The sequence below is a fragment of the Prionailurus viverrinus genome, chromosome C1, assembly GCF_022837055.1.
Source record: "Prionailurus viverrinus isolate Anna chromosome C1, UM_Priviv_1.0, whole genome shotgun sequence".
NCBI classification, from domain to species: domain Eukaryota; kingdom Metazoa; phylum Chordata; class Mammalia; order Carnivora; family Felidae; genus Prionailurus; species Prionailurus viverrinus.
This window is the reverse complement of record NC_062568.1, coordinates 200271845-200288848: the sequence shown is the minus strand read 5'-3', so window position 1 is coordinate 200288848 and position 17004 is coordinate 200271845. Positions and strand designations below refer to the sequence as shown.

The window sequence follows — 17004 nt, the reverse complement described above, 5'->3', positions numbered from 1 at the left end:
AGCGCCCGAGCTGAGAGGAGGCTGGGCGGAGGGCGAGGGGCACCGCGGTACCAAGAGCCGGACGTGCCCCCCGGGGTCGTGCCCGGGAGCGGATAGGCGGGGCGCACCGCGGGACTGTGGGGCGAGGGCGGTCGCCCGGAGCGCCACACCCTCGGAGCAAGACTGCAATGCCCGGTCCCCACAAAAAGGAACACCTCCATCTTTGTCACCCCGAGGCCCGGCCCCGGGAAAAGTTAGGCGGGGGGGGGGGGGGGGGGAGGGAGTCGGCGCGCACAGAAAGCCGGCGGAGGGCGCTTTAGGACGGGTCGGGGCGCCGGCCGGGGCGGCCCGAAGCTCCGCCGCGCCGTCGGGTATCCGCGAAGGCCGGCCGCGGCTCGCAGGCGGGGACAGGGGCCGGGCCGGGCGGCCGAGGCGCCCCCTCCCGCGAGCCCGGAGGGAGCGGCCGTGCGCGCCCGCCCGCTCTTTCTTTTTCGCGTCCCTCCCTCCGCTGCCCCCGCCCTCGCTCCCTATTTGGAGCGGAGACACCCCTGACGTCGGAGCCGCTCGGCTCGCCGCTCCCCCGCACCGCGCGCCCGCCCGGGGCCGCAGACGGCGCGCAGCGCAGCCCAGCCGAGCCTCGCGGGGCCGCCGCCAGCCCTGCCGGCCGCCTCCCGAGCCTCCCGGGGGCGCCGGGCCTGCCGCCCCCGCCGCCCGCACGCAGCTCCGCAGGAACCGGCGGGCGCGCCGCGCTCCCCGCCCGCCGCTGCTGCCGCCGCGCGCGCGGTAAGTCCCGCCCGGGCCGGCACGCGGGCGCCCGGCTTCCAGAGGCTTCGGCCGCAGGGGCAGCGCCGCGCCCCCGGGCCCGCCGGGGCACGGTGCGGAGGCGCCTCCGGACGCCGGGGCCGGGGCCGTGGGCGCGGGGCGGCTGGGGGCACCGCTGCGCTCCGAGCCCGTCCCCGGACTCGCCGGGGGGGTGGGGGGTGGGGGGTGGGGGTGGGGGTGTTCCAGTCCTTGCTGGGAGTTTCGGCGGCCGCGAGAGAAAGGGAGGGAGGTGCGTGGCGAGTGCACGCCGGGCGGGTCGAGGGCGGGTCGGGCCGCGCGGGCGCCGGGGCAGCGGCCGGGGTTCGGCCGCGGGGCTCGCGCGTCTCCCCGGCTCTGCCCGGGCCTCGCCGCGCCGCGAGCCGCTCCGCTCCGGTACGTTTCTGCCTCCTTTTTGTCCCTCTCCTTGTCTTTCTGTCTCCCCATCCGACTGCCTGTGTCTCTCGTCTCTCTGTTTCGGTCCCTTTCTTTCTGTTTCTTCTCCCCTTCTGCCTTCGTGTTGGCTCTCCCTGGGTTCGTGCCTCTCCGCCTTTCTGTTCTCTCTGTCTCTCCGTGCTGCTCCTCTGGGCGAGTCTCTCCATGTCTCTGCGTCTCCCTGATCCCCCACCCTCAAACTCCGACAGTCCCCCAGTATGGGCGGCACGAACCGCCCCCCCCCCCCATTGGGGTTCATGAATAGTTTCCTAGACCCGGTAAAAGAAGCGAAACCCTCCCCCTACCTTCCGCCTGCCCCCGGGGCCTGGCCTGGGTCATCCCCCTGGAATTGAGTCTGGGGCAGGGGGAGCCAGCCTTTCCGGGGGCTCAGTTTTCTTAAGAATTCCACCCCCGCGAGGCGGCCTGGACAACGGGGCCGTGCCGCCGGCCACCTGCCCGCCCCGCTCCCTGGGCGGGGCGATTCTGATCTTTTACAAGCCGCAGTAAAGGGGGCGGCTGCCTGCCTTGGCGTGGCCAGGGGCTTGGCAGGCATCAGAGGAGAAAGGCACATTTTCAGGCTTTCTGAGGCCCTCGCCCAGCTGGAGGACCCCAGCCTGTAACTACGGGAACCCCAGGAAAACAGAGGTCAGGGCTGGAGGCCAAAGGCTGGGCGCTGGTGGGGGAGGGGGGGTGGGGAAGCAATTTGTCAACAAGGAGCCCCTCACCCTTTGTTACTGTGGAAACCATCAGCCTCCAGAAACTCCCCCAGATGCTGGGACTGCTTGGGTGTGGTTTGCCTGTAGTTGGGGCCAAAGAAAAGACGCGGGGAGCGTTTCCTTGGCGACCCTTGCCCCTCTCCCCCCCAGCCCCTGCGAGCTGGACCTCTTTCTCCTGGGCCTGCCCTGTTGGAGGGGTGGAGGGGGGAAGTAGGTGGTCTGCGTTAGCCACGGATATATCCTCATTCTTTTGACGTGAGGTTTTAGACCGAGTCTGGCTCTTTCTCCCCACCCCCAGCCCCTAGGGTCGGTGGCTGCAGAATGGGCAGGGGTGCTGGTGAGGTCTGCAGTAGGACTTCTGCTGAGCAGATGTGCGGCCAGCCCTGCAGCAGCTCATTAGCATAGATTTGTTTTGGAGACAGTTTTTGGTCTGTGGGCAGGAGAGTCTGCAGGTGGGAGGGCCGTGGCCTGGGTGGGGAGGTTGGGGTGGGGTGGGGGTTTGTAGCCTGGAAGGTGGAGCTGCCTGGCGTGATGGAGGGGCAGGCCTTTGGGGCATGGGCTTGGCCCTGTGTGTCCACCCCCTGGACAGTCAGTTCACGCACGGCCTTGCCAGCGCTGACGGCCGAGGGAAGGAAGGAAGCCACCCTGCGGTGAGATGGGTCATGGAGTCACAGTAGCCTTCAGCAACACGCCGGAGCCGGACTGTCCTTGAGGGAATCTGCTAAAATGGACTTCCCCGGGCCGTGCTCCCTGTTGTGGAGGGTGCAGGTGTGAGGCTTACGGAGGCAAAGCAGATGGTCAGTGGCTCCGTCTATAACTACTAGACTCTCCGCGCCCAGGCACACAGTGAGTCAACAGATGAGCTTGGGCCTGAACTTGTCCTTGGACCCCAGAGCGGGCGCAGGGGAGCCTGCAGAGCTGAGTGAGGCTGGGGTCTGACGCAGCTTGGCGGGCCTCCCAGAGCGACCTTGCCAGCCGCACCTTTCACGGAAGTCCTGGAAGTCCCGGCGTTCCTTCCAAGACCTGCAGGGACTGCCCCACCCTCACCGAGTCCCAAGCCTAGGGCTGTGGCCACAAAGGCCACACCCTCTGCACCAGCAGTGAGGACAGCCTGGCAGCCATGCCCAGCCTGCTTTCTCCAGGAGGGGGTTTTAGGGGGCTGATCTCTCCAAGACCCTGTTCCTTCCATCAGTGGCCCCCGGGGTGAAGGTCTGAGTGGCCTCTTCCTCTCAGCTCCCACCCTGGCTAGTCAGTGTGCTGGGTAGAGCTCCACAGTTTATAAAACCCTTTCTGAGCCATCATCTCAAATGGTTGAGTTTCCCCTAAATCCGCTTGCACCCGGGCGGCTGCAACCCCGGATTTCGGTATTTTCAGGACCCGCCCAGGATCTGGTGGGAGGGGGTGGGGGAGAGGGGAGGGCGAGGGGCATCGTGTGGGAGGCAGGAAGGTGCGGGCAGAGTTCAGGAACCCCAGGCTAGCACTAATGGTGACCTCAGGATTTATCCCGTGGTGGCCACGCTCTCCAGACCTTTCCACGCACTGCTCAATTCGGTGCTCCCAGCTGGCCTGTGAGGCAGGTGTTATCGTTGTCCCCGCTTTGCCGATGAGGACATCGAGGCACAGAAAGGTTAAAGCGGCAGAGCCAGGATCTGAACCTGGGTCTGTGGCAGTCGGTTGTGGAGAATATGTTGTGGAGAACCCAGATCTTTCTCTCTGTGTGTGTGGACAGGAAAAGAAGGAGAGGGAGGGACTTGGGTCACCCTGTCCGGTCAGTTTGAAAACAACACGCGACAAACCCCCACGTGCTTGCCACGGGAATCGCGACGTCTCCCGAATGCTGAGCGCCACAGTTCAAGCCTCCATCCGGGTCAGTTGGGGCCCAGAGTGGGAAGGGTTCCCGGAGGAGGTTACGGAAGCAGGAGTTGAAGTTGGCGAGAGGCTTACTTTGCTAACCAAGGATTTGCCAGCCCCGCCCTCACCTGCTTCCACACCAGGCTGCTTGCTTGCTGGGAACGGTGACACCAGGGGCCTGGGTGTGTGTGTGTGGCCGGTGGTGAGTGGACCATTCTACCCAGAAAATCCTCATGTGCCTGGCCTGAATGTTCAGACTGACTCAGAAGAGGAAACGGGCAGCCAAGTTTTCACTTCTTATACAGAACAGACTCTTTGCTCTCTATAGGGTTTCCCAGGGGGTGTGGGTGTGGGTGTGGGTGGGCTGGAGGAATTCCTTGAAAGCCAGGCCCCTCCAGTGACTTGAGGACTTGATTCCAGGCCCTAGAATCCAGACAGCAGGATGGTGACTGCCGTCAGCAGTGCTGTTATGGGGGATCCTTTCCTGGGGAGTTTGCAGGGGGGGGGGGCGTGGCTCCTAACCTGGATGGGCCTCAGAATCCTGTGGGAGCACTTGTAGATGCCCAGGCCACAGCCCGGACCTGTGGGGTCAGAATTTCCAGGGCTGTGGCCCCAGGGCATCTGGGTTTTGGCAGACATCCCCGGGAAGATGCTGGGTTCTGGTAGGTGTGGAGAGAGAGGACCCCAAAGACCCTCCCACGAAGCCTGTTCTTACTGCCCCACCCCTGCCCTTCCCCAGGGACCTTCTGAACCAAGGATCCCCAGAAAACCACTCAGCGGCTCCCCTCTGTTCGTCCACTGCCTTGTGCCTCAGTGTGAGAGATCTGGGTGCTCACCTCCTTGATCTGTGCCTCAGTTTCCATGGTGCTGGAATGGGTCAGCCATTGTCCCCTCCCTTCCCCCCGGGAGCTTCCTTTCTGTCTTGTTGGCAGCCTCAGATGTGTCTGGTGTTTGCAGGTCCTCTGAGGATCTGGGGGGTTTGGATTTGGGTGGCAGTGGGGCGAGGTGCCTCCACTGAAGCTTCTCCATGACGCTGAGGAAGAGTTGTATCCAAGGAGTCAGGGGTCGGCCATGGCTGCATGCTCATCGGCGGGGGCGTCTCATAGGCGGCGGTGGCGGGGGGGGGGGGGGGGGTGGTCTCGTGAAGGAGTGGGACTTGAACTCTGCTCCGAGGGGGTGCGAATAAGGATAAGAGACACAGCCTGCTGGGGCAAGGGCAGGAAGCCCCAGGCCTCTTGCCAGCTCCAGACCATTCCCTGGATTCCCTGGATGCCTTCTCTTCCTCTGTTCCTGGCTTTGTCCTCTGGGAGCCTTTCCATCTGCAAAGGTAGCTGGTGGTTACCTTGCTTCTGTCCATGTTCAAATCTTGGTGTTCGTAAATCCAAATTTTGTAAGCTTAAATCTCTTAACCTCCCCGTGCCTCAGTTTCTTCATCTCTAGAATGGGGGAAGTAGTAGTAACTATCTTGTGGAGTTGTCATAAGGACGTGTAAATGGCTACATGTAAAAGTGCCTCGAACAGTACGTGGACCACAGCACCAGCTCTTGCTACCGTGAGATGGGCAGGGGATGTGCTGGGCCGTTAGGGATAAAGCACCCCCCCCCCTTCTTGCCTTTGCTTGTGCGGTGCCCTCAGCCAGCAGCTCCCTCCTCTCCCCATCATTGGTAACTAACTGTCATCCTGAATTAAATCCAGAATCACAAATCTCTCCTTCCCTCCGCCCCAGCCATCTCTGACCGCCCGTCCGAATAACTACTTCCTCCAAGCCCACCTCCCTCGACCTCCCTCTTTAGGCTCTGAGTTCTGAGTGGGCGTAGGGTCTGGGCCCCCAGCTCCCCTGCCCTTGCCCTCGCCTCTGTCTCCACCCGCCTAGAAGGTGCTTAGTGAACTGAGTGTTGACCTGCTGGGAACTGCATGCCTCAGTGGAAAAGCATTGCTTGGCCTGACTTGCTGGGGGGCCTTGGGACGACTCCTTGGTGGGTGGGTGTGTGGGTGGGGGAATCCCTCTTCCCACCCTGGTGTTCTAGGAGTCCCCTGACTTGTGGTGTGACCTTCAGGGAGGGAGGAAGAGATGAGAATCTGTGGGTGAGGCTCTCATCTGAAGAAGGAAGGTCCCCCTACTGTGTAAAAAAAATCAGCTAATTTGCTGCTTGAAAAAACAACAAAAAAGCATAAACCAACAATAACAACAACAAACCCACTAGCAAAGAGCCCGACCCAGTGTGTGTGGGGGCAGCAGGGGTTCCTGGGGGTTGGGTGTGAGAGTGGGCCGAGGGTGGGTGCGTCCTGATGACAAGTGTCTGTGGGAGAGGCTAGCCCGGGGTCCTCCCTGCCCCGCCCCCCTGCTCCAGTGCCCCACCCTCTGCTGCCTGGCCCGCCTTTCCCTCCCTCTCCCAGGGGAAGAGGGCTGGCCCGAGCTGGGTGCCCGCTGATGGCATCCGCCCAGTCGTTCTCCCCAACAGGGCCCTGCTCCCCGTCTTAGGGTTGAGGCCGGCACAAGCATGCAGAGAGATGAGCTTTATTTCTGGAAGTCACACAGGCCCTGGTGGGAGGGCCAGACTTGAACTAGGAGACTCCAGGGGCCCCGTGCTTGTGCTGTGAGCTGGGCAGTTGGCTGGAGATCAGGGCTGCTGGCCTGGGTAAGCAGATTGTGGCTCCAGCCCCCTCTGAGGTCCCGGTTGGGCCTTGGAGGTTGGCTTATGGCACGACAACCCCCCCCGCCCCCCCCCCCCCCCCCACTCCTTCCCCTCACGCTGTGGGCACAGCTGGATTAGTTCTGGGCTATGTACTGGGGACGGAGACTCACTTTCTGCTATAACTTGACCCTAATAACCAGTCCCCATGCTCCAGGCCCCTGACTCCCAACAAAAACTCACCCTTGCCCTGTCTCCCAATAATCGTTGCTTTATTAACCCCACCCCAATCACAGCTCTGCCCCCCTGTAGCCTGGTTCCAGCCCATGGCCTCCATTCCAGCCCCCACAACCCCCTCACCAAACTGAACTGCAAAGCAGACCCAGCTGGGCTCCGGGCTGCTTCCAGTCAACCCCAGTCTCAACTCCCAGTGAACACCACTCCCGGCCCCAGTCCCCTCCTGGCCTGGACCCGATCTTCCTGAGGACTCTCCATAGGGTCAGGTATAGGACAAAGTCCCCAGACCTCTCTGAGGTCTCTGAGGGGCTGGTCCAGCCTGGGGAGGCCTAGGGAGCTCTGGCCTCAAGTGGGCCTCCAGGGCCCCCTCCTGGGGGGCTGTGGTCAGACCCTGACTCAGAGGCCAATTCCCTGGACACGGGAGAGGACCTGTGGGGTCAGGAAGCCTCCTGGATGTGCAGCTTGTTGAAAAATTAGTTCAGTTGCCAGTTAGGAACAAGCCCATTCTGTTTTGTTGGGATGTGGTTGTACTGAAAACATGGGCTTCGCTGCCCATCTTATGAGTGAGACCGGAAATGCGTGGGTGAGAGCTGGGGTCATGACACAAACACATTTGGGACGGGGCAGAACACCCTTCCCCCTTCCCCACTGGCTGGAGCAGGGGTCACCCAGGCATTGGGGTCCAGTGACATGGGGCTTGTCTCTTCTCCTGGAGACCTCCGGCAGGGAGAAGGGGCTGAGCAGAACTTTCTGGGTGGAGACAACAGACAGAACAGCCCTGCAGGCTGGCCCAGGCTCTCCGCGCAAGCCCAGCGGAGCCAGCCCACCTAGGTTTTCCCTCCTCGGGGCACTTCCGGGACACTCCCTCCCCCTTCCTGGGCTTTTCACCAAGGACCTGCCACTTTCTGCAGGAGGTGGGCTGAGGGTAGGGTCGTTCTGAATGCGATGTTCCCCTCTGGTGCCTGGGGGACAGCACCTGGCCCCTGATCCCGAGTCAGCCACCCCCAGGCCCCTCTTGGGGGTGTCCGAAGACACCGAATCCGGGACCGACCGAGCTGGACCAGTTCTCAAGCCCGGCTCCATACCAGAAGCACCTTGGGAGCTTCCTAGAGGCTCACTCCGATCTAGACCCTCACCCCACAAGCCCCCAGGGGATTCTCATGCTTCACCAGGTTTAGAAACCAGTGGTCCAGGGCATTTCACTCATTTTTTGGACGGGGACGCTGAGGCCTGGGTGTCCAGGGTCGCACAGGCACGAGCACTCCTGGCTCCCCGTCCAGTGCCCTTTCTCGTGTCCTGTCCCCAGAAACCCCCTTGCAGGCACTGACCTCGTTTCCTAGCCGCTCTGAATCCTCCCTCGTCCACTTGTTTGGAGGTGGGGGAGAGGGAGAAGTCTACAGAAGATGAAGTTGGGGAACAAACACCGGGAGAGCCCCCTCTGAGTGGAATCCTTCAGACACACGCTGCCCTGCAGCGCCATCTTCTGGCAAATTCTGGTATTACTGTCTCCTTCCGTCCAGTTTACAGAGAGGGTCCAGCGCTTGGCTTGGCCTGCCTCGGAGGTTGGGATGGAGCTGGGAGACGAATACACATTCGTCTCAGGGCTTGAGGCTCTGGTGGGGCAGCCAAAGAATAAATGGTCTGGTCCAAGGTTAGCTCTTTGACCCGACGCCCAGCCAGTCGGGGCGGCCCCAGACTTCACGGTGACGGACGAAGGTTTTCCTGGTGGCTGACCCCCGGGGCGGCATGCCCAGGAGACGTGCTGGGTGGCCAGCCCCTGGAGGGCAGGCGCTGTGCGGGCAGTCTTTTGTGTTTCCCGGAGGGCCCACAGCATCACAGCAAGGAGGGAGCTAACGCTTGCTCAACACTCACCACACGCTTGGAGACTCTGCGTCACGTTGGGCACTCGCCCTTTGCCATCCGGTCTCACCATCCCCATTTCTTAGATGAAGAAACTGAGGCACAGACATAAAAGGTGACTTGCTCAAAGCTGCACAGTAAGTTGTAAAAGTAACGCACGTGGAATGTGTGTTACCTGCCAGCCTCACTGCCGAGGGCTTTGCAGCTCGTCTTTGTGACCCCTGCCCCATGCACATCTATCAGCAGCCCCATTGTCGAGGTTCAGAGAGGAGAAATAACTTGTCTGAGGTCGTGCTTCGCTGGTAAGCGGTAGAACTCGGATTTGCGCCCCGGCAGCCAGGGGTCAGAGCCCATGCTTGTAACACCACCGTCCGCTCTGCCCATGGCCCGCTGGGCCCTGCTGGCCTCACCTACTGTCTGCGCTCCGTTCCAGGGCTCTAGAGGCCACGGGCATGATGCTTCGGGTCCTGGTTGGGGCTTTCCTCCCCGCGATGCTGCTGGCCGCCCCACCGCCCATCAACAAGCTGGCACTGTTCCCGGACAAGAGTGCCTGGTGTGAGGCCAAGAACATCACCCAGATCGTGGGCCACAGCGGCTGTGAGGCCAAGTCCATCCAGAACAGGTGGGAACCCCGGGGGTGTGAGGGCAGTGGATGCGTCCAGAGGCCCGGAGGGAGGCGGAGACAGGGCTGGCCACCCGTCCCTGCCTCCGCCATGGTGTCACGGGTGCCGTGACCGTCTCCTCCCACAGGGCCTGCCTAGGACAGTGCTTCAGCTACAGCGTTCCCAACACCTTCCCACAGTCTACGGAGTCCCTGGTTCACTGTGACTCCTGTATGCCGGCCCAGTCCATGTGGGAGATTGTGAGTATGGCTGCCCGCCCCTGCCCCGCCTCCCCGCAGAGACTTCCCGGGCCTCGGCCCCAGTGCTTATGAGTAAGGCCCCACTGTGTGCCGGGTCCAGGGCTTGTGCTGGGGATACACGTGTGGTCCTTGCCACGTGATGGCTTATGAGTCTGACACCAGCGTGTACAGGACAAGGGATCTCTTGAAGCTCCATTCTGATGTCAGTCACATTCCGAAGTCCTTTTAGTGGTTTCCCATTTTCTTAAGATGAGACCGAACTCCTTGTCGTGACCCGCAGTGCCTGGCATGGCCTGGCTCACCAGTCTGTTGAGCTTTGGCCTCTCTCGTCTCCTTTACTAGCTCGACACTTGACATCAGTGTACTTTCTTTCAGTCTCTCATGCCTACTCTTCTTGCTGCCACCACAGGGCCTTTGCACATGCTCTTTCCCCTGTTTGCTTCTCCTCCTCACCCAGTGAACGTCTGTTTATTCTTCCGCTTGTGGCTCAGCAGCGTCTTCTCGGGGCCCTATCCCACCGCCTTGACCGCTGTGTGCCTCTGCTTTGACTCCTGTCACAGTTTTCCATCTGCATTTGGGTGATTTTGACAAATCTGTTTCCCCCACTAGACTCTGAAGTCTTTGAGGAATCATGCCTGTCCTTGTGTCCCCAGAGCTGGCAGGGAGTAGGTGCTCCGTGGAAGGAAGGAAGGAAGGAAGGAAGGAAGGAAGGAAGGAAGGGAAAAGGAAAGGCTGTTGGAAAAGTGTGACCTTAGGAGAAGAGCAAAACCCTGGAGGGCTCAGTAGGGCTGACCTAGGCTGGGCTGGGGGTTTGGGATTGGGCTCCTTGAAGAAGTGATGTCTGAGCACAGATCCAGAGGTTGCGTACAAGTTAACTGGGCCAGTTTGGTGCGGGTGGTAGGGGTGGATTAGGCAAGGACCTTTCAGGCAGAGGGAACAGCATGTGCAAAGTCTCAGATCAGGCAGCTCAGAGTTGGCGGTGGGGAGGGGCTCAAGGTCAGGGGCAGAGAGGTCAGCTGGAGGCAGCCTGAGGGTCCTGTGGGGCCTTAGTAAGGAGTCTGAACTTTTCTTTAAGTGCACTGGGGAGCACTGAGGAGAATTTTAGGCAGGGGCAGGCCATGTTGGGTTTTCCCCTCAGGCCTCTGTGAGGGAATGGTAGGGAGGCGGCAGGACTGGGTGTGAGGAGACAGGTTGGGTGGGACCTGCAGGGGCTCACCCTCACCCCCAGTGGAGGGGCCCACAGAGCTAACTGGGGTATCTCGGGTGGGCTCAGGGATTCTGGGGTCTCTGGGATTGCTGGTCCCGTGAGGAATGTTGCCCTTGGGGCCTCCCTGCCAGCCCCGGGCCTTTGGAAACATGTCTTCTCTTCTCTCCTGCCCTCCCCAGGTGACCTTGGAGTGCCCCGGCCACGAGGAGGTGCCCAGGGTGGACAAGCTGGTGGAGAAGATCCTGCACTGTAGCTGCCAGGCATGTGGCAAGGAGCCTAGTCACGGGCTGAGTGTCTACGTGCAGGGCGAGGACGCGCCGGGCTCCCAGCCGGGCACCCGTCCCCACCCCCACCCTGGAGGGCAGACCCCTGAGCCCGAGGACCCGCCCGGGGCCCCCCACGCGGAGGAAGAGGGGGCTGAGGACTGAGGCCCCAACTCTTCCTCCCCTCTTGTCCCCTGCGGAATGTTGGGTGTCACCCTTGGGGGAAAGGTGGGGAGAAAGGCTGAAGCCCCCCTTTGTCACTGGACGGACTTGGATTCAGACTTGGACTTGGAATGCTCTCTGGTTGCCGTGGAGATCCGAGGGGAGGGGTCGGGGGCCAAGCTGCACAATTTAATATATTCACGAGTGAGGGGAGGGAGCAGTGGATCTTCAGGGTTCTTTTTCGGAGGGCGGGGGGGTTCTCTTCCTTTCTGCCTCCTAGTGATGTGCCTTTGGGAGGGGGAGGAGGTTGGCCACGCTGCTGAGGTGGGTGCGCGGTCCTCACAGCCCCTAGTGGGGCCCTGAGCCCGGCGGGGGTGGGGGGGCGCCTTGCCAGGAGCAGCCTTGAGGGAGGGGCTGGGTCCAGGCTGGGGGGACCACAGGAGAAGCTGGAGCCCCACAGGCTCCCCCAAAGGCCTCCCGTGCCCAGGGCAGCTGCTCCCAGGTGGCACCGAAGTGGCCCTCCCTTGATGGTGTGCTTGGGAGTCAGGTCTGGGCAGGACCCTGCTGACTCATGGCCCTGGAGCTGGGAGCCAGGCTCTCTGGGCCTCTCTGGCTTCCTTGGCTTTCCAGGGGGGTGGAGGGAGGCAAGGAAGGAGCCTTCCTGGGCCAGGGAGAGGGGAGGGCTCCCAGACCATCACCAGAGTGTCCCTCCCTCTCCCTCTCCCACTCCCCCCCCCCCCCCCCCCAGTTCTGGGTCCCTTGGAGAGCTGGTGGAGCCAGCCTTTCCCCTCCTGGGGAGCGCTTTCTAAATATCTGACGGTGGGGAGGCTCCAAAGAGGGACCTGGGTGGGGTGGACTCTGGCTGAGCCTCAAGAAACTAGGGAGAGGAGGGGGTGGGTCCTTGGTGGCCAGTGTCCCCATAGCTCTCCAGCAGCTCTCCACCCATCACCTCCCTCCCAGCTGCACTTTAACCCAGAGGGGGAGTGGGGTCCTGGGGACAGGGCAGGCGGGCAGTGAGGAGTGCCCCTCGGGACCCCCTCTGCCTGTGTCTGCTCCTCTGACCCCAGGGCGGCTGGTAGCTCCCCCAGCCCCCTGCCTGGGGGTGCCCCCGGCCCTCACGGCTGTTCCGACAAGAGCTTCTGGAGCTTGTAACCAGCAGATTGTTTCCCTGACGGACCCTGAGTTTTCTCATGAATAAATTCGTTCAATGCTTGTGTTCTCTTCCTTACTAGGGGTGGGGGTGGGGGCTCTGCTGACCCAGGGTACCCCCAAGGGGCCCTTGCTGAGGCCTAGGGGGAGGGGGTCAGGCTGCACAGTGAGCCCCCCCTCCCCCAGCACACCCTCCCTGGGGCCTAGTGACCCTCTCACTTTCTTGCCGTGTTGTGCGCTGTGGCTCCTGCTTTCCTGGCTCCCACCTCTTTCCTTGGGCGCCCACTTCTGGCCTTGCATATGTCTTGTGGGCCTCCAGACCAGGCACTTCCAATCTTGACCTTGGTCCCTTGGGCTTGCCTCCCGTCAGCCCTCTTCACCCTCACAGTGAGCCAGCATCAGCCCTTTCCTGGACCCCAGCCTAGCCCGGCCCAGAAGAAGGGGAAAGAAACAAAACCAGTGGTTCTAAATGAATATACGAGGTGGGGTGTTGTACCTACTACGTGCCAGGCGGGGCACCTGACTGCCTCACAATGACCCTATGGGTTTGGTATCATTGCCCACCATGCCATTTGGTCCCCCCACATTCTCCATTGAGACACCGCGGAGCTGCTGGTGTGGGTGAGGACTCTGATCCTTTCTTCCTTACACACATCGCTGTAAACACCATGTACCACGCAATTTACATATATTATTTCTAATCCATGGAAAATCCTCCTTTTGCAACTGAGCGCGTTCATGCCCTGGGAAGGCTGTGCCCAGGCTGGGAGGCAGCGGTGCCGGGAGTCTAACCTTGCGCCCTCTAGCGACAAGGACTGTGTACCACACACGTGGTTTCCCCAGTGGACACAGCCTTCCCTTCTTGGCTGCTCTGCGCTGTTGTGTACTTCCCAGCTCCAGGACGTCGCTCCTTGCAGTTGTTTGGACATACCCATCCATGGGTATGACCTGGACTTGGATTGGAGAGAAGTATACCTCCTGTATGCAGACTTTAGTGTCCCCTAGTCTGGTAGGGACAAGCCCTGGCCATATTAGTAGCCATTCTTTACGGCTGGTGGTGAGGACTGACGGGAGGGCACAGAGAAGATGCTGCGGCGCTTCCAAGGACTCAGAGACCAGGTCCAAAAGAAGGACTTCCTGGGACCGTGTCCTTGGTGCTGGACCTCTGAGGCCCAAGGACCGTCTTGGCAGGATGAATCTTGGTCAGGAGCCGCCTCCATCCTGTGTGTGGAACAAGGCAGTGTAGACATACAAAGAGATTAAGAGGCTGGTTGGAAAGAAAGCAGGAAGGTGGGTTGGCGCGGCTGGTGGCAGGTCTGGAATGCTAGCCAGAGTTCAGACTTCATTCTCTTTGCAGTAAGCGCCCCGGAGGCGTCTGCACAGAGCTGGGTTTCTGGGAGAGCGGAGACCCGCGGCGGTGACTGCAGTGGTCCAGGCAGGAGAGGACGGACGCCAGAATTGGGCGGGGGCAAAGGCGCGCTGGGGAGGCGGGGCGAGGAGGAGAGGCGCCGATGATTGGATGCGGGAGCAGCAAATGGGAGGAGCCAGACTTGATTGCTGGCAAACCCTTGAGAAGCGGCGCTAGCGGTGCCAGCCTGCCCCTGGGAGTGAGGTGCACGGAGCAGTGACTTCGATTTTCCTCCGGGCCAACCTCAAGCTGAACCACCCAGAGAGCCCCCCACCCCACAGCGATGGTGGAAGGACCTAAAATCTTTACAAGGGATTAACGCTGACAGCACAGGCCCCTCCCCGCAAGGGCGGGCGAGTAATTAGCTCCAGCTTCCCCACCTCGTTGGCTTACGTGGAACCTACAACTCCCAGCTAGTTTTCTTCCCCTGCTGCATGCCTCTGGGAATAGCCAGTCTCCCTGGGTTCAAATCCTGGTCGGGCCACTTCTTAGCTGTGTAATCTGGAGGAGGTCGGTTAAATTCTGAGGCTCAGTTTCCCCATCTGTAGCATGGGGACTAATGATCACACCTCTCTTAACTCCCAGGGTCGTGGTGAGCTTTACATAAATTGATGTACAAATGGAGCTTGGAACGGTGCCTGGAAAGTAGGAAGACCTTGAAAAACGAGCTGTTGGTGCAGCTGGCTGGCTCAGTCGGTAGAGGATGTGACTTTCCATCTCAGGGTCCTGAGTTCAAGCCCCACATTGGGTGTAGAGTTTACATTAAAAAACAAAACACACATACACAAGAAAATGCCAGCTGTCGTTCTAATTATCGAGAATGAGTGATTGGGTCACAACTGCTGGTGGATGGGCTGGTAGTTTTGTTCATTCATTCATTCATTCATTCACTGAACAGACGTTTACTGAGGAGCTTAATATATGCTGAGCCTACAGCAGTGAACGAAACTGACCACGAACACAAGGAATTTATCCGGTTAATCAGCATCTTCTGCAAAAGCAGCTTTGGGCAGACCTCACAACCTCCCTGGACCTCAGTTTTCCCTCCCTGTAATGCAGAACTCTGGCAGGCATAATAGAGGTGGCACCAGCCTTCTCCTCCAGAGAGGGAACTCCCCATGGCTAGAAGTAATCAAGAAGAGACTGAGCATCCCTGAAGGCCCCTCTCTACCCTGAGACATTAAGGGTGTTTAGGACTTTATTATTCCATGACAGAGATGATAATAAACTTTAAGAGCACACACATGGAGCTTTAAGAAAAGTTCTTACATTCAAGATAATAACAGTGTGGCCACAAGGTGGCACCACTACCCAGCCCAATCTAGAAAAAACAATTTTTTTTTTTAAAAAATTATAGTTAAGTACAGATCACAATATAACAAACATCTTGGGGGGCGCCTGGGGGGCTCAGTCAGTTAAGCGTCCGACTCTTTATTTCAACTCAGGTCATGATCTCCCAGTTTGGGAATTGAGCCCCACATCAGGCTCTGCACTGACAGCTTGGAGCCTACTTGGGATTCTCTCTCCCCACCCCCCTACCCCCACATCCCTCCCGGGTTCACGTGTGCACGCTCTCTCCCTCCCTCTCTCTCTCAAAATAAATAAATAAACATGAAAAAATCCTCAAACATTTGTGAATCTGTCACCAGAATGAACAAATAATAAAGTTGTCATGTTTTCTTTAGACTTATAAATGAATGAATGAATGAATGAATGAATGAATAAAGGCCTCCTCCTCCTCCTCCTCCACAGCCCCATCTGTGGGCAAGACTGGGACTCTGAGCACCAAATAGTGACTTGAGGGTGGATGGGGTGCTGCAGGGTCTTGAGGTTTTTCTGTCTTGGGCGTTGGACCGTCCAGAGTTTCAGTTCCCCTTGATCTCTTGCTGACCTTGGGTGAGTCCCAGCTTAACACCCACATATCAGCATTATTGTAGCGGTAGGAATAATGGAGTAAAGCCTCTGGAACATGGCGCGAATCGTGTACATGGGAGGTACTCCTTTTCAGTTTCTGTGGGGGGAAAAAGACCCCCTCCCCCCTCAGATTCCCTCAGGTTGCTTGCTCTCCGTGTTTTCTTTTCTTCCCCATAGCAGTGATCCCTTTACCGCGACTTTAAAGGTTTATTATGCTTATTGTTTACTGTCTGTCTCCTTCGACTAGAATGTAAACTCCGTGAAGCTGGATGTTGGTTGTGGTTACTCTCGTGTCCTGATTGGTCAGAATAGTGCCTAACACCTAGTAGGTGCTCAATAAATGTGTGTTGAATGAATGAGTGGAAGCCCCAGTATTGATCTGTGAAGTTTCTGGTAGAGATTCTTCTTAGCTAGGGGAAGAGACACACAGAGGGGTCACCTTCCGGGGGTGTTACACCCAACCTCTCTACCTGCGGTGTCTCCACCGCATCTGGCCTAAGGATTCCCGAATCGGAGACTTCACCCCCAGTGAGGCTGTCGGGAATGTAGGTTTCTGCTCAAAGGAACCCAAGGAGGAGGTAACCTGCTGTTTAAAGGTTTGAAGGACTACATATACTATTCTATACGTACATATGTGCACATACGCGTGTGTGTACACACTGGAGGGCAAGCGAGCTCCCCAGTAGCTCCCAACGGGCTCCCCCTGCTAGCGCGACGACCCCCGCTGCGGGTGGGCAGCCCCCCGTTGGGGAGCAGCCCTAGGTAGCCGCGGCCACAGCCCCTCCTCTGAGTTCCTCCTGCGCCGCCGCCGCGAGAGGGTCGGAGAGGGGTGTGCGGGGTGGAGGAGGCCGAGGCTGGGGCGGCGACCTGGGGGTGCGGAGGGCCCCGCGCGCGGCGGGGCGGGGGCTCGGCTGTCCCCGCCCACCGCGGGGCGGGGCGGGGCGCAGGCTCCGCGGCGAGGGGGACCGCGCGCTCCTGGAAGCGCCACCGGCTCCTTCGCGCGCGCCTGCCCCTCGCGGCGCCTCCCGGGCTCCCTGGGCGCCTGCCCGGCCCGCGGCCGCCTCTTCCTCCCCCAGCCCCGCGGCGCCTGCCGCAGTCGCCGGCAGCGGAGCAGCGCCGAGCGCCCAGGTACCGAGCGCGGGCGGGAGCGGGGCCGGGGACCCGGCGGCGGCGCGGCCGCCGCTGCTCCTGTCCCCGCGGGTCGGCCCGGTGTCCTCCCGCACGCCGCAGGGGGCCGTGGCCGCCCAAGCCCGGGCTGCCTCTGCGCCGGCTCGGAGACCTGCCTTCCCCACCGGGGGCTTGGCTGGGGCTCGCGCGCGGCCCCCCCCCCCCCCGCCCCCCATCCGCCGCCACCCGAGTCACCGCGGTACGCCCACCTGCCACGGAGGGGGTGCCCCGGGTTGAGCGCGGTCCCCGCCCCAGGCAGGCGTCCCCGCCCGGATCTTCCCGCCCGCCCCCTCTAGGGGGCTCTGCTCCCACCCGTCCAACCGTCCAGTCACTTGGCGTCTCGTCCTCCCGACTTCCCGCCCG

The 17004-nt window shown here is 60.7% G+C and overlaps 1 protein-coding gene across 3 annotated transcripts; it reads left to right on the top strand.

The window, feature by feature from the left end:
• The first annotated feature begins 632 nt into the window (after window positions 1–632).
• NBL1 (NBL1, DAN family BMP antagonist) lies at window positions 633–12215 on the top strand. 3 transcript variants are annotated; one of them, XM_047872275.1, is made up of 4 exons: window positions 633–762; window positions 8943–9131; window positions 9260–9371; window positions 10758–12215. In XM_047872275.1, exons 2-4 carry the CDS (start codon window positions 8962–8964, stop codon window positions 11004–11006), a joined length of 531 nt encoding a protein of 176 aa, XP_047728231.1. In that variant the 5' UTR covers window positions 633–762; window positions 8943–8961; the 3' UTR covers window positions 11007–12215. The 3 variants fall into 3 exon arrangements, with proteins under 3 accessions (XP_047728231.1, XP_047728233.1, XP_047728234.1); XM_047872277.1 differs by lacking the exon at window positions 633–762 and adding an exon at window positions 1618–1857; XM_047872278.1 differs by lacking the exon at window positions 633–762 and adding an exon at window positions 2474–2774.
• The last annotated feature ends 4789 nt before the right edge of the window (window positions 12216–17004 follow it).

Bases quoted from the DNA above. Each gene is read 5' to 3' on its own strand.
- NBL1 (XM_047872275.1), top strand. From the start codon at position 8,962: ATGATGCTTCGGGTCCTGGTTGGGGCTTTCCTCCCCGCGATGCTGCTG. The intron at 9,132-9,259 runs GTGGGAACCCCG...CTCCTCCCACAG, and splicing joins GCCAAGTCCATCCAGAACAG to GGCCTGCCTAGGACAGTGCT. The intron at 9,372-10,757 runs GTGAGTATGGCT...TGCCCTCCCCAG, and splicing joins CCCAGTCCATGTGGGAGATT to GTGACCTTGGAGTGCCCCGG.